Source organism: Chenopodium album, chromosome 15 (assembly GCF_948465745.1).
Source record: "Chenopodium album chromosome 15, dcCheAlbu1.1, whole genome shotgun sequence".
NCBI lineage: Eukaryota > Viridiplantae > Streptophyta > Magnoliopsida > Caryophyllales > Amaranthaceae > Chenopodium > Chenopodium album.
The window spans coordinates 4,547,166-4,562,894 of record NC_137848.1 but is presented as its reverse complement, the minus strand read 5'-3'; the positions used below and the strand labels follow the sequence as shown (position 1 = coordinate 4,562,894).

At 33.1% G+C, this 15,729-nt stretch overlaps 1 protein-coding gene across 3 annotated transcripts; it reads right to left on the bottom strand.

Moving 5' to 3' along the window:
- Positions 1-996: 996 nt before the first annotated feature.
- LOC145581660 (putative thimet oligopeptidase) lies at positions 997-14,784 on the bottom strand. Of its 3 annotated transcripts, none has more exons than XM_081638682.1 (21): positions 14,546-14,784; positions 14,301-14,422; positions 13,281-13,441; positions 11,184-11,274; positions 9,668-9,847; positions 8,440-8,520; positions 6,887-6,967; positions 6,674-6,766; positions 6,490-6,570; positions 6,220-6,382; positions 5,967-6,087; positions 5,809-5,881; positions 5,602-5,709; positions 4,839-4,936; positions 4,710-4,755; positions 4,416-4,512; positions 3,523-3,596; positions 3,349-3,453; positions 3,054-3,131; positions 2,123-2,281; positions 997-1,340 (listed from the first exon to the last, which is right to left on the bottom strand). In XM_081638682.1, exons 1-20 carry the CDS (start codon positions 14,718-14,720, stop codon positions 2,171-2,173), a joined length of 2,139 nt encoding a protein of 712 aa, XP_081494808.1. In that variant the 5' UTR covers positions 14,721-14,784; the 3' UTR covers positions 997-1,340; positions 2,123-2,170. The 3 variants fall into 3 exon arrangements, with proteins under 3 accessions (XP_081494808.1, XP_081494806.1, XP_081494805.1); XM_081638680.1 differs by having other exon boundaries at positions 997-1,313; XM_081638679.1 differs by lacking the exon at positions 997-1,340 and having other exon boundaries at positions 1,421-2,281.
- Positions 14,785-15,729: the final 945 nt, after the last annotated feature.

Genomic DNA, 15,729 nt, shown 5'->3' with positions numbered 1-15,729 from the left:
TCAAAGTGAGAGAGTAATAAAAACCCAAACTTTGTTATATAAAACTAAATAAAATCATGAAACTAGAATAAAAATAATACCACCCCACTTTTCTCATTAATTGACAATTTATTTTTTCATGAGTTTATGTTCTAAAAGGTTTTCAATTTTTTGGGTTTTTGTGTGTCAATTTCAAGGTTTTTTTTCTATGTGTTTTGTGTTCTAAATGATTTTCAATTTTTTTTGGGTTTTATGTGAGACAATTTTAAGGGGTTTTTTTTTATTCTTCTTTTTTCTTGTGTTAATTTCTAGAAGAAAATAATTTGCCTTAGATTATTAACTAAATGTGTTTAACTGAAGTAAATGATGGCGACCATAAATTCACACTTAAATTATCTCACTTTGTATATTTTTATAAAGTAAATAATTTTTACTAAAATTAAATTGGTTTAGTTGAAATTAAATAAGTTTAATTGAACTAAATTACACTTATGGGTTAAAACTTATAATCACTCTTGTGTAGGAGCACCATGTGTCCCTATAGGTTCCTAAGCTTTGGCCTATAATAATTACATTAGCCACTTCACCATATAAGTCCCTAAACTTTCATTTCTAATTTAATTAATGCCAACTCATCTGCTGAAAGTCCCTAAACTTTGCATTTAAAATCATTAAATTTGTTGCCACATGTATACCAAAATCCCTAAACTATGCTTTGTACCTGAAAAGTGAGTCATTGATGGTTGAGGGATCATTTTGCCTCATTTGAAAGTTGGGGGACTAAAATGCTACAAATACCAAAGTTACTTTATTTTAGCTTAACTCGGTTGACGATCATTGAAATGCAATTTTGTTCCAAATAGTCAACCCTTAATCTCACAGAAAATCGAGGAAGGGGCAATACATAAATACCCTGTCAACAAATGAAGTTTTAAAATTTCAGACCAATTATAATATCACATAATCCTGACTAGAATGAAAAATTGTTTGATAAACATTGATGCATTTTAGTGGAAGAATCTACTCGTACTAATACAAACGCATTGTGATCAAAGAATAAAATAACAAGTGCAATTACATAATTAAAATTAAAATAAAATACATTTGTGACTTGTACCAAAATTTTCCTCTCTAAACTAGAATGAAAGTTGTCGAATCAGAAAAAAAAAAAAAAAAAAAAAAAAAAAAAAAAAAAAAAAACCAATTTGCATTGAAGTGCAACGAGCTATAAGCCTTGGCAAATGCAAAAGAGGCGGTCTAAATCTGAAAAAGATGATCCTCATATATTAAATCCCTGCGTTATTTGAGTTGTTTGTTCCCTCAGGCTCTTGGATCTTTATACAAAGGAAAAAAATAAGAACCTGTCAATTCCGAGTACCAATCATATATCTTAGGCACTTAATAAGGTCGACAAGTATGGAGGCAATCGAACCTTAACAATAATAAACAGAGATGATTTCTAGAGAATAATGATCATGAAGTAAGCAAATGTAAGCAAGATTCCCATAATCAATGATTGTCCGTACCCTAAGGGCCTCGACTAAAAAAACTAAAAGAGTTAGTGTACGGTGAAGAACTGTTGGAATTTAGTTTAGAATATGAGAAGGGAAAGACAAGTGAAACACAGTAAAGAAGGATGTGCGAAAAAGAAATCTCAGGCTAGGACACTAATACAATTAGTGAACAATGTAAGTTGAGTAATAAATTTAAAAAATGCAAGCTTCAAAAATGCAAGTTTACCCTGAGATCTGATTCTTTTGGCAAATCCTCTTTATAAATCACCGTTGCCCATTATAAGCCTCTCCTACTTCATTTGACATGGAGAACGCGTAACTATAACAGAATTTCAATTTCAACATACACAATAATGGTGACAAGAAGATACTGTCCATAGTCAAAATTCAAAACTATTTGACTTGGACAAGCATCTGAATTCTTAACAATGTAAAATGCTAATGAGTGAAGTTGTGGACATGACAATTGACAATCATTCATCAAGTCATAGAATAAATTAAGATATTTGTCCCATCAATGGTGCAATACATCTTGGGAGGTGTTGTAGATTATAAAAGGGCGCGATACATCTTGGGAAAACAGCATTAAATTCTTCAAGAATGGTTAAAATGTTCTGTAGAGCTCTTACCCTGAAATTAAAAAGACAATGCACCTGACTAAAATATCTGCTGCTTCATCAGATACTTGAATAAGATATGCTATCTACAAATGCTTGAATTGACGGTTCTCTACCAATGAAATTTGACAAACATTCATGCGGATCCTTTGCCCCCCCTGGAGCCAGTACCTGCAACATAGTGACGCGAGAAAACTACATTCAAAACAACCTGAATTTTTAAGGGCATTAAGTTCCAAAGGCATGCTGAAACACAGAAGGGTGTATAAATCACTTAAGGCAAATATTTGCAAAAATAAGAATGAATTATTTCATAGCATAATTTCTATACCATACAACACTTGCTACACTAAAATAACATATTAACAATTGACAGTTTCTTCTACTTCAATCAATAAGTTAATCTTCCTTCAAACAAAAAAAAATGATCATTCATACCTTTCTTGAGTCAATCAAACCTACCCACCCGCACCTCATCCCATGATGCAGAGAGGCAAGTGCCTCCATGTGAGGCTAATTAAATTAAAAGTTCGCATGATGACAGGATTCACCTTCACATCAGCAAAACCTGAAAGCGATACTTCATTCTACCAAAGCAAGGGAAAATTAATGGTCCCTAATATATTAGTTCCAATGACTCCCATAATCCCATCCACTGATCAGGCTAATAGAATAGTGAATGCCTCAGATACAAAATAAGAGGCAAGTCAAACTTAAAACTATGTTTTATTTGACCTTTTAAATATGCAATGACAGAGACCAAAAGAGGGCAGGAAGTTCTAGGGAATATTAACACAAGAACAAAACAATCACTCGTATAATCATAGCATTGCATCCTTATTAAATCCTTAAAGTAATGGAAATCTAGGACATTGCAAGGGGTACCATTGGCTAATGGCAGAGTAAAGTTCAAGACATCACAAGTCATAATTTAACTATTCACCTTGTTGCGAAACTGCATGCCAGTATGATGGTTAAGACCATCATGAAATTTGGAAGCGAATATGTCGGCAGCAAAAACCTGCAAAAACAATAAAACTTAAGCAGATGACACCATTTTGTGGCACCAAAAGAAGACATTTTTCTTTTGGCAAATACAATTAGACTGATTTAAGATAGAGTAGAAGAAGCATATAATATTATGTAATAAAGGACATGATGATGATGCGCTAGTGGCTAAAACACTGCAAATATATAGTCCACTAATTAAATTTGATGATAGGGAAATTACTAGACACCTTGCTCCAAATGCGACTGTAACAACTAGCTTCATAACCAATTGCTGAATGTGGAAAACACGAAGCCGGGTTTGTGCCTTCCAAGATGGGTAATCCCAGCATCACCTGACAAAACAAAAATTGCTCAGACAATATCCAACTTTAAAAGGTAATGCACTGAGCCATTTTCTTTACCTTGGGATGGAGAAACTTGAATAACTCAAGGAAGTCGACGTTGTCAGTAGAATGTATTATTTGATCAAATAGACCTAAAAAAGCAATGTCAGCTACCAAGAAAAACGGAATACAGAATGTGACTGCATGAACAGATTCTTCATCAAAACACATACATGAAACCACTCTTAACTTGCCAAATTCTACACTAGAAACAACAAATAACCTCATCTCCCCATATGCAAGCCAATAGCTAAAAGTTCCATTATTTCAAAATGCTCTTACGTATCAATAGTTTAGGAATTGATAATTCAGACAGTGAATCAACTCCATTTATACAAGCTCAAACTCTATAGCTCGAAAGAGCTCCAGTTTCTGTCTAGGGTCTTTCAAGGCTGGGGTCATTCAAAATCGCACAAGAGATTCCAAGTCAGATACTAAATACAAGAAAGTGAAAATCAACTGTTACAACAATCATAGCCAAACAACAACAAAGGAAAAAGCAAACCCATGTTAATCGGCTTAATCATAGAACTTCACATAAAAGACGTACAATCTTCAAATAATTGTCACTTGATCACCATAATTATCTGTGTGCACATTACATTCGCTATAAAACTATCCACACCAAGACACCAGTGACAAACTTCAGATCAGCCAATCAAGCAGTAGCCACACATTTACAACACCCATTCCACTGGTGAGCATCACATCATTTAAAAGACCTAAACCAGAAATTGTTTACACAAGATCTGATACTACTTCGCATGACTATTATTGTACACCATATCAAAGCCCCCCTCCCATTAAAATCCAAAAGCTATACAGTTGGTCTTGCCTGAGAAAAGTTTCAAACGTTATTTTCATACACAACAAAATCATACAACGGCTATAGAATAAGGCAGACTGCTTACAGTAAAGAATTTCCTGCCTCAATTTAAGTGCAGCAAATGAATGCCTCCATCTTTGCAAAGACATAGATATATCATCTTTAATTTGCCTTGTGATATCCTATGTCATAAATGAAAATTAGTTCAAAGAGTATAAAATATACTACACTAGTCCAACAACAAATTGTCTGAGATAAAGCAATTGACTGGACAATTGCAGGCAATCTAAAACTTAACTCAGTACGCAAAGAGCATGATATTCCTTTCTATGATGAACAGGAAGTGGTAGTTTGACTATTAATAAAGAAAAGAAACTACCTGATAATAACCAGATATTAATTTCAAGATGTTGCTCTCATAGCACCTATCATAAATCAGAGCAAAACAAAGTAAGCATGGATTTATTTCCCACAAACATTAAAAATAAATAAATAAATAAATAATTACCAGTTCTCAAGTAGATGACCAGGCATTTCTACAAAGTCATTATCAACACGCAAGCCAGAGAATCGAGCAAGTGGTGAACGGTTGCATATATGATGGACCTGAATGATCATTATTACCCCAATGTTAATTACTGACAAGTACTCTAGCTAAGATAAAAGCATCATAATTCACTTCGTTATATCAACCAAAAATTCAAGGAGTTGACACAGCATGGCGTCACAGTGTAGCAGCAAGAATTTATTTTTTATTTTTCTTTTTTTGGGGCTTTCAACAATTATATTACAGCCATGGTTGGTTGTACAGGCAGTTACAGAGTTATGCTATAAAGTTATTATAGCATGTCAATCTGCTGGATTTAAAAAATTAAAGTGTTTTAAGTGAGACATCTTGTCATCTGCAGTTGTAACCAGCTTTAAAGGGGTAGCAAGTAAGAAGACAAAATATGTCTTATGCTTAGTATTAATAAGATATTCAAAATTCAAATTCTCCAAGTTAGGGTATAAAAAAGCGAGTTATAGTTAACACCATTTTAAAAAGTTTAAATAAAATTGAAAAGAGGAACAATCAAGACTTCGATTGAGTGCCAGATTAACAAGGTTCAAGACATGTGATCATTTTCAAATATTGTAAGTAGCAGAAAGAAATCATTCAAAACCAATCATAAAAAGGTGTATCTATTGGAAGAAAAGCGCCCAATAGGGCGTTACACATGCAGTCAAGGAAAAAAAATTAATGTCGAGAATGAAAAACATATGGAACTTACCACATGGCCAAATTCATGGAAAAGACTAACAACTTCAGAAAATCGCAGTAATGTAGGAGAATTATCATCCTCCTTTGACAACTCAGACATCAGTAGAACAACTGGAACCTGGATATATAAAAATGATAAACTATAAATCCAGTAATGAATGTTGAAATTATGTATCACGCATATATCATAAAAATTAAATGCATTTCACATTTTCACCTGTCTAGCAGCATTTGCTGATAATGAACCATTTTGAAGAGGCAAAACACAAGTTTGACTATATTTTCCTTCCCTATATTTACCAAAAAAAATGTTGTTAGACAGTTTGCTACAAAGAATTGGGTTAAGGTCAACAGAAAAAGAGATAATTGTTGAACCTGGAGTAGAGATCAAGGTATGCATAGCCCATAAGTTCACAAGAGCTTAAATCAAACACAGAGAAAACACGTATATCCTCATGCCACACCTCAGCACCGAAAATTTCTTCAAATCTTAATCCTGCTCATAAAATATCATATATAGGACCATTAAGAGCAACATAAGACACAAATACATACTGGAACAACTGCAACACTTAAACTAAATTCTTTTGAATCTCTCTTTGTAAATACTACTAATAATAATCATTACCAAAAGCATCTTGGAGTATTTTGAAAATCCCCTGCAGAACTAAGCTAATAGGAAAATACTCTTTAAGTGCTCCAAAGTCTAGATGAAAATTTTCTTCTTCAAACTTTTTTACATAATAGAGCATGTCCTCGATTCCAAAAGGATTGTCCCCTTCCTCCTTTTCCTGAGTTTAAAAAAAGGAAAAACGAAAAGAAAAAGAAAAAGGTAAATCAAATAGAAGACAACAGGAAATGAGTGCAAGGCACAGTTCAAACTCCAATCAGTACTAACTTTCAATTTTTTCAATATATCAAGTTCTTTGGAGGCCAAATCAGATAAACTCGTTGACAAGTCCTCCAAGAATTCGAAAACCTGAAAGAAAGAGCAAAAGGCTCACTCAGACAGTGCATAAATACATAATTTACATACATGGTTACCAAACAAGATTTAAAACTCCAAGGATTATTTCACAAACCTTTGAGGAAGTTTTTGCCATCCTAGAACCAACAGCATATTCTGCATAATTATCATAACCAAGCAATCTTGCAAATTTATGGCGCAATTGAACCTGCAAAATATGGAAAAGCTTTTCAGTTAAAACGGTATAAACATAGCTACAGTAATGTATCAACAAGAGAATGAAAGTCATTTTAAACAAAGAATTGTCTCAGGTTTCATTCTTACTCACCAAATTCTCTAACACAGGCACATTGATTTCTTTACACCTTTGCCCATATCCCACAGCTACCTTCCTCCGAGTCGCTCCAATCTTCACAAGTTTGGTAGAGAAATAAGCACATGGCAATATAATATATCTCATTGACACCAGCATATATGTGAAGCAAGACCATCTGATGGTGAATAAGCCATCTAAACCGAAACTAATGGCTTAAGCCACATCACTAGCAAAAGGATCAAAGGTCCATTCCCGAAGTGCCATGCCCCTCTGTTTCAATTTAGGTGCGGATGATCAAATACAGCAGATGCAACCTTAAAAGTTAAAACATCATAGCTACATCACTATGACTTTAAGTTTTTTATTTGAAATGAAATTTATCTAACCCTATACAGGATTTTACCTTCCATCCTATCTTAATAAAATCTTACCCTGTACAAGATTTTTACAACTACCATTCTATCTTAATAAAATAATAATTACATAAAGGCAACTGGAAATGAAAGATCATACGAAGAATAAGCATTTATGCTGGGCATGATGGTCCTAGACTCATATTATAAGTTAGATTGCAACCACGTTTTACTATTCTTATTAGTCTTATATTTGCTTAAACAATCCAGACGTAGCAAAAAGTTTTGAGATGCACAGCTTTATTCCATAATCAAGAACTGCAGTAAATCCTCATCAAAAATAAGAATTAATTTCATAAATAAAAATTTTAAAAAATATTTATATAAATAAGGTTATAGTCTGAGAGATAACATTTATAAATTATAGTCTTTACTCAGTTGATTAGAATTATATCCTAACTGAAACTTCAAGATCAAACGAAGAAAATAATAATAGCATAATTAATAAGGTTGTTTATTCATACACAATAATCTGTGAGGATAAAAAAATATTGAGGCATGGCTCAAGTTGGCTCAAGTATCGTGTAGTCGCCTAATCTAGATTAAAAATATAAATCTAATCCAACCAGGGGAGTGTAAGTGTTCTACTCCTACTGTATTCCTTGAAGCCTTAGAGCTCAAGGTAACCTTCTGAACTATAGACATATAGCTTGGCATACTACCATTACAGGACCAAATCTCCCTAACAGAGAAATGGAAGTGAAAACAAATTGATTTACAGCAGGTCATATACGTGAAACTTCCCTGTGAAGCATAATAACATTGTTCAGCGAATTGAAAGCAAAGTCTTCATACTAATCTTCAAGGTAACTGAACTACTGAATACAAGCCTAGAAAAAAGTTCAATTGATTTTGTATGTTTCAATATGTTTAAAAGGATGACAATTTATACGAGACCGCCTACTAGCTTTGGTTAAAATGAATACATACTATTTGGAGCTTCAATTTTCACCTACCCTAGATCCTTCATCTAATGGACAAGTTCAATGACAATCCCACAGAAGTAAAGATGTTAAAAACGTATTGCAATGTTTCGATTAAAAAAAATAATATAAATAAAAAACAAATCAAGATGTGAACAAAAGCACAGATGAAAGTACATTAACATATAAACAAAGCTAATCATGGCAATCAGAAGGAACAAAAGCATACTTTACAGAGCTCCAGTATTGGCAGCACATGATTACTTTTCATGGTAACCTTGAATTTATCATTATCAGCCCTGTCAAAGATCTGTACATTTCAAATCAAAGTTGATGTAAAGGACAAAGAATAACAAGAAACCAAACTTTCTAGAAACATCATTGATTCTGTAAGGATATGATTTACATACCATTAAAAATTACAGCAAACTAAAGATAGACTATCAGAAAAAGCCTGTAAATATCCATTAGTTACAACCTTACTACCCCCAACATACAAGCTTAGAAGAACATATGTAATAGAATTGGAGTGAATCCTTAAGAGAGTTGTGACTTCAAGTCACTAAATGGAGATTTGTGAACTCAAATCACTACTAAGCTTGATAGGGTAAACCTATCGATTGTGTGGACTGCTATTTTGTTTATTAAAGCTTCAATCTTTCTTCTCTTTTTATATAAATACACAAATCAGATATCTAGCTTAATAAAAGAACCAATATTTTCTCTTTATTTTACTGTTATTAGTGTGAGTAATATCAGTCTATAACAACATACATAACACGACGGACCTAAAATTACAATAGACAAAAATACTTCCTCTTATTTTTTTTATCTTTCTTTTTTACTTGCAACACTTTCATTTCACACTTGTCAATGCATTATTTCAATCACCTCTCCTATAGTCAATAAGAAAAAAATACAATTTTGTAAAAAAAAGTTGATAATTTGAAAGTAAAAATCAAGACGACACTAAAAAGAGCCCACATGACTATATTTTTTTTTAAGTATAAATCATCAAAGATAGTCAAATAGCATATGCGAACAGTGCTGACGTCAAAGTGTTGCATGTAAAAAACACACAGAGAAAGTATCAAGATCTAGCAGGGAGCCAGGGAGGGAGACAAAGATAAACACTCAAAAATTAAAAGAGATCTCCAATACATCTTACGGCAGGGATTCGGATAAAATAGCAACTTTATTCACATAAAAGTGCCAGAGACATGCATATAGCTCAAAAATTCTTCAGTAAGTCCATTCCTTCCTCAATAATTACTGATATTGGAAATGAATGCTTGAATTATGAGTTATCACTTTTGGAACAATAACTCCCAGGAATTGCAGATTCAAAGATAATTGTTTACTAAAAACACCTAACATTTTCTTCATTCACCAACAAGAACAAATCAGACACAGAATCAGTTGTAACTTGTAAGGAAGATATAGGTTTGTACATCAACCTGAAAGAGTTCAGAGGGCAATCCTTCTAGCTCTGATTCAGTGAAGAGAAAAAGAGTACAATCATCATTGATATTCTGGACATATTGCATGCTTAAACTATCAATTTGAACCTGCAAGCGCTGAACTTCCTCTTTCTTTGATGAAGTAAGGTTCAATCCATTATGCTCAAAATCTCTAACCTGTCACTGGAAAAGCAACCATCAATATTCACAGGGAATCAGAAGGAAATAAATAGCAATCCATTTAAAACATGCAACAATATGATCAGATGTGTTACTGCAGTACTGCCCAAATGATCACCAATTGCGATAGTTAAGTATACAAAAGAACTAAAGAACAAAAAAGAAATAAAGTGTAAGGTCAATATACACTAGTCATTACCATTTTAACATCAAGCAACTTGATGGAAATAAAATGGGTTCAGCTAATTCAGCAGAAACCCTGTCTGGTGAACTAAACATATTACAAAGGAGTGTTGCTTGTTTTCATCTTAAAACTAACAATCAATCTTTTCTCCCTTCTTGAATTATCTAGAAACTTTTTTCCTTGACGATAACTTTGACTTCCATATAACATAATAAACAATTAGTGGCCTAAAAATGTCTCTTCAATGTTTTACTCCTTCAATTCAAAAACTACACATGAAAGTGGGACTAAATGCAATTCAAAATTATAAATAAAAAGTTAAGGAGATCCTGAAATACATCTTTATTACTTGACACAGCTGGAAATCATTTGCTGTCTAGCAATGGTGAGTAATGGCCTAAAACATGCAAGGCTCTTGTAAAACTAGCAAGTCCTCAGATAGTAAAATTGGAACTGCAAGCACAATAAAAATCTATAAAATTCTGCTTATTCTAATGTCAAAATAGCAATCAATCAGAAATTCAGAAGTCACACACTGACTAGTAAGTTAAAAAAACAAACCACATCACCAAAAATCACATAATTACAAAAAGGTGTAACCTTTGAAAAGCATAATTTGAAACACCATTTACATGAATACAGCTATTAACTACTGAGCACAAATCACACTACCATGAGAACAATATGAACCAACTATTTAACTACTGAACACTAATCACACTACTATGAGAACAATACGAACCAACTATTAACTACTGAACACTATTCACACTCCTATAAGAACAACACAGACCAATTTAGACTCCCCTCATATATACTGATATGCAATAAGAACTCAAAAGCCACCAAGCAATACACAAGTACGCTGTGGTTATGCAGTTTCTAAATAATTGTGCCTACTTCAAGTATAAAGCATAAATCCAGTGCTTAAACTTATTGTACACATCTAAAAAAGCTTTCATATATCCATGTTGAATTAATATAAACCCCAACCACACTCCCTACCTTAAGAATAACAACCCAGTGTCAATCCCAACAGGCAGGGTTTGGGCTTTTGGGGATAGCCTTATCCATAATACTCCAAAAATAACATCAATCAAAGGAGAGGGGGGAAAACACGGGAGAAGCTAAATAAACTTTTATACATACCAAAGATTGAACATATGATTTTGCTTCAGCATTATTCCATTCTCCTCTGGCAGCAAAAGCTTTTACAACACTATACACATCCTCACGCTTTCTGTGGAATTCACATGAGATAAAATATCAGTTGCTAATCCAATAATAAAATACGAAGTACACAGGCAAGAGTATTTAGACTATTAGTTAAATTCTAAAATATATTTTTGTTGTATACTAGCTCCACCTAATCCAAACTAAAAGTCATATTCAGAGGTAAAGGTAATGAAAATGCAGGTCACTTTGGATAAAGTAATGTAATTCTCCACTACCAGGTATGAGTTTCACTTAATTGAAGCATATGACCTTTTGTTACATTTACAGTGTGTTTGGATAAAGATATGGGAAGGAAAAGAAGGGGAGGGAAGAATAGTGAGTTTTCCTTCCAAATCTCTCCATTGTTGGGGAGATCAAATTCTTACAACTTAATCCCTCCAATTCCCTTCCTTCCTCTTTCATTTATCCAAATAAAAGATAATTCATCCCTCCATTTCTCTTTCCCTCCATTTCCTTCAAACCAAACAAGTGTTAGTAGAATTTGTTATATACACCCGGGTGTACCGTACACCCGGGTTATTTGCTCATTAGTTTAAAAAATTGCTCATTTATAAAATGAGCAAAAAATAATAAGCAAATAACCCGGGTGTACGGTACACCCGGGTGTACAAAACAGACTTTCAAGTGTTAGAGATGTGTGTAGGATAGATAACCTATACAAAATAACACGCAAACTAATTATATTCACTTAATTTATGATCTAAAATCAAACAGATTATAAGCTGTATTTATACACAAAATCTGAAGAACAATACTACATGAAGCCAAAAAATTCTGTCCATAAATTCACATACATCTAATTCCCAATATTCCCTATAAGTGATCTCTCTAGCCGTAGCTTATACTTAATTGAATAACTCAGCATGGCATAAAAGTGGTCTGCATTCTTCAGCAATTAAAATTGTATGCTTCAACAACTTATTAAGAAATCTAAAGCTAAATTCCATTATCTAAACCTGTGTACCTGGAGCACAGTCTTCCTAGTACTTGAAAGAGGTATGAAAACAGGTTCTCTATTCAATTGTGTTAAATTAGTAAACCAGGAGTACAAGCTCACTACATACCAATCTGTACTTTCCAAGTTTCCAGAATGTGATTAACAGGAGGGTATATGTAAATAGGTACAACTGCACCAGGATACTGAATGCAAGAGCTAGTTATCTATGGCCCGATATCAAGAAATCAACCAAACCTTACAAATCTATCCTTTCAAAAGCTTGGCCAATTCTGTCCTCATGCAATGACACAAACCAGATATAATAAAACTTACCATATCCCTATATTCTCTACCTCCTTGACATGAAGGGGTGAATTGATAAGACAAACAACAGTGTAAAAACTATTCATTGATAGAAGACATCCTCTACTTCAGGGTTCAAGCTGGAAACTTCTGGCATGGTTTAGACATGATGCAACACCAGCCTTTCCTAAAATCATCAAAGAGTATATCGTGTAAACAATGCATGACCAACTCATGATGTAGTAACCTTTTTATTTCCCATAAGCTCTCAAGAACATCCAAATAAATTGCCTGCATTCAGAACTGTGTTACCAAATCCCCCCCCCCCCCCCCCCAAAAAGTATTTAAACATTGAACTAACAACATTCGAAAGCAAGTTACTTTCCATACCCATTCTACATACCAAATATAAGGCAACACTGGCTCAGCGAATTTTCTTTATAATTTTTTACTTTTGACATTTATTTCAAGAATGCCACTAGCCCAAGGTGTAAGGAATAGCATTGAAAATAATAACCATGCGTCTAGTCCATAACTATTTATTCTTAAGGTCTATTAGCAGCTCATGGGAACACCAAGGACATATGCAACCTAACCCACAAAATTCAAAATATAAACATAAATATTTTTTTTCCCAGCAAAGAACTGCAGCCATTTTAAGAGCATAAAATGTGGACATGCACAAGAACCATTGCGGTTTAAAATTTCTTTTTATTAGAAACAAAGGAAAATAGGTAGTGAATCAATGTAAGAGAAACAGAGGAAAGCACCTGCAAGACCCATTATGTGTATTTATTTTCTGCTCTGCTTCAGCACTGGCTTTGCGTACATCCTCTGATGTCGATACTAACCTTGGGAAAACACAAGACTGGACCAATGGAAAATGTTGTGCCTCTAGTTCTGCTAGCACCATGATATCTTGATATCTAACCTAACAATGGGCATAGCAGATAGCAGAATATACTTAGCAGTCGAATCACTACAATCACATGCAAACTTTCTACTGTTTCCCCTCCCTTAAAAAAAAAAAAGGAAAACCCTTTTTCTATATATCCCAATGAAACTCCGAAAAAACAAGATTTCTACTGCATCTAGGCCTATAACCACAAGTTTCCAAGAAGTATACTTGCTAGACTACACTGTCATGAGCATTTATTTAAAACTTTAAACCAAAAAACCAGAGGTAACCTCAATAGGCACACCATTCACAGTCACCAACCGATGATAGGTGCTGTTTTCATTTAGATGAATAACTCTAGATTGAACCTTAAATTTAAAGCGTGACCTCATATGTGCATGATTACCAATTTATAATATGCTCCATCAACCCCATCCTACAAAGAATGGTCACATTGCTCCGAAGCCACTTATGATTAGAACATGACAATGATGACATGGCTTAACCAAGAGACCCTTAATAATATAACATATTTCATTCCCATAATAGCTCCATCACTCATTCTAAGGAGCAACTTGGGAAGTCGGGCAAATTTTAGAAACTCGTGAATAATTTATATTTGATTACTGTTTATGGGAGAAAGCAATTTTTACCTTGATTGCAACATACAAAGCTATACTTGAACAAAAGACATAATCATAATCCTCAACATACAATGTTCCCGTCAAACGACACAACATTCACAATTACCAAGAAAATAATCATAATCATGATAAAACAAACTACTGCGTTATTACAGATAATTCCGCAGAATTTTTATTTTTTTTTAAAAAAAAAAAAAAAAAAAGGGGGAAAAAAACCCTAATCAATTTTATAAATTAAACTGCATTACCTTATCAACCGGCACAGAAGCAAGAGCATCATAAACAGCTTTCGATTCCGCAATAATTCGATCCGCCAATTTCCGAATTTCATTCACTGACAAATTCACTCTCACATTCGACCCAAAAAGATCTACAAACATCAAAACAATCCAAACAAATATGAGAAACAAATCACAATTCCGCAGCATTCTACATCACAATTCATCATAAATCAAACAAATGAAAAAAAATCAAAAAGAGGAAATTGAGAAACCTTTAGCTTTGCGACGATGATTAAAGGATTTAAAGGCGTGAAATGCTAAATTAAGAGCGACAGCGAGAAATGCAGCGGTTCCAGTTAAAACGATAATCTTATTTTGTTTACCGCCATTGTTGCCAATTCTCAAGCTTTTCTTGGTCTGGCTATGGCGGTTATCCTCTCCCTCCATTGTTAATCTCTCTCCTCCTCCTCCTCTTTGTTTCTCTCTCTTGAAATTAAATTTCAAAGGAATGAAAAAGTTAAAGTTTGGAAGAGAGAAAATTTAGGAGGGAAATGAGGTTTGTTTAACGTTTTAATGGGCCCAAGCTAAAGTCTGATTGCAAACCACTCACGTTCGGTTCGTTCAAAGCTTGGTTTGAGTGGACTCTAGTTACCTTTGGGCTCGAAAAATATTAACAAGTCAATCTTGAGATATCTTTAACTCGGCTTGAAAAAACCTTATAAACAAGCTCGAATATTTTTTATATAAATATATTATTTTATTACATAAAATGATTCGTAACCTAAAATTATTTATTGATAATTGACCCTCGGGGTCTTTGTCAAATTTAGGGATCTTATTATGAGGGAATTCAGTCATCAAATTATATATATATATAAAGGGGAGTTTTTTCCCGAGGTTTTAGATAGCTACGTTGGATTTAATTTTCTTATCGCGCCATGTAAGATTATAAATTTTAGTTGTCGTCAATTAAATAAGAGATTATTAATTTCTTTTAAAATTAATTAATTCAAATGCCACGAAAGCAAAATTGGCGAATGATATTTTTAAGTTTAAATTAATTAAATATAAAATATTATCTTTTGATATTAGAAATTTTATCTAAATATGTAACAAATTTTAGCACATAAATACAAAAAAAAAAAATTAAAAATTCAAACAAATCGTGCATCGCACGGGCTTCATCTAGTAAAATCTATTTATAACTATATACTAAAGGTGAATAAAAATAACACGTCATCATCTCATTAAAAAAATTCTCGCTTTATTTTTTTTAATATTTATTTTAATTTGTTTTAATAATCTATAATCTTTTATTTTTATTCGGCAAGATACGGAGTACTATATTAGATAAATTATCCAAGATTAATATGTATTATTATTCTTTTATTTGGTAATAAAATTATTTCAATTAAAATTATAGAGTAATATTTTAGTAACACATCTAAATGTATAC

Excerpts from the sequence above, each read along its gene's own strand:
- LOC145581660 (XM_081638682.1), bottom strand. The coding sequence starts at position 14,720 with ATGGAGGGAGAGGATAACCGCCATAGCCAGACCAAGAAAAGCTTGAGA. Across the intron at positions 6,571-6,673 it reads TGGCAAAAACTTCCTCAAAG|GTTTTCGAATTCTTGGAGGA; the intron begins GTTTGTGAAATA and ends TCTTTCTTTCAG. Across the intron at positions 6,383-6,489 it reads ATATATTGAAAAAATTGAAA|GAAAAGGAGGAAGGGGACAA; the intron begins GTTAGTACTGAT and ends TTTTAAACTCAG.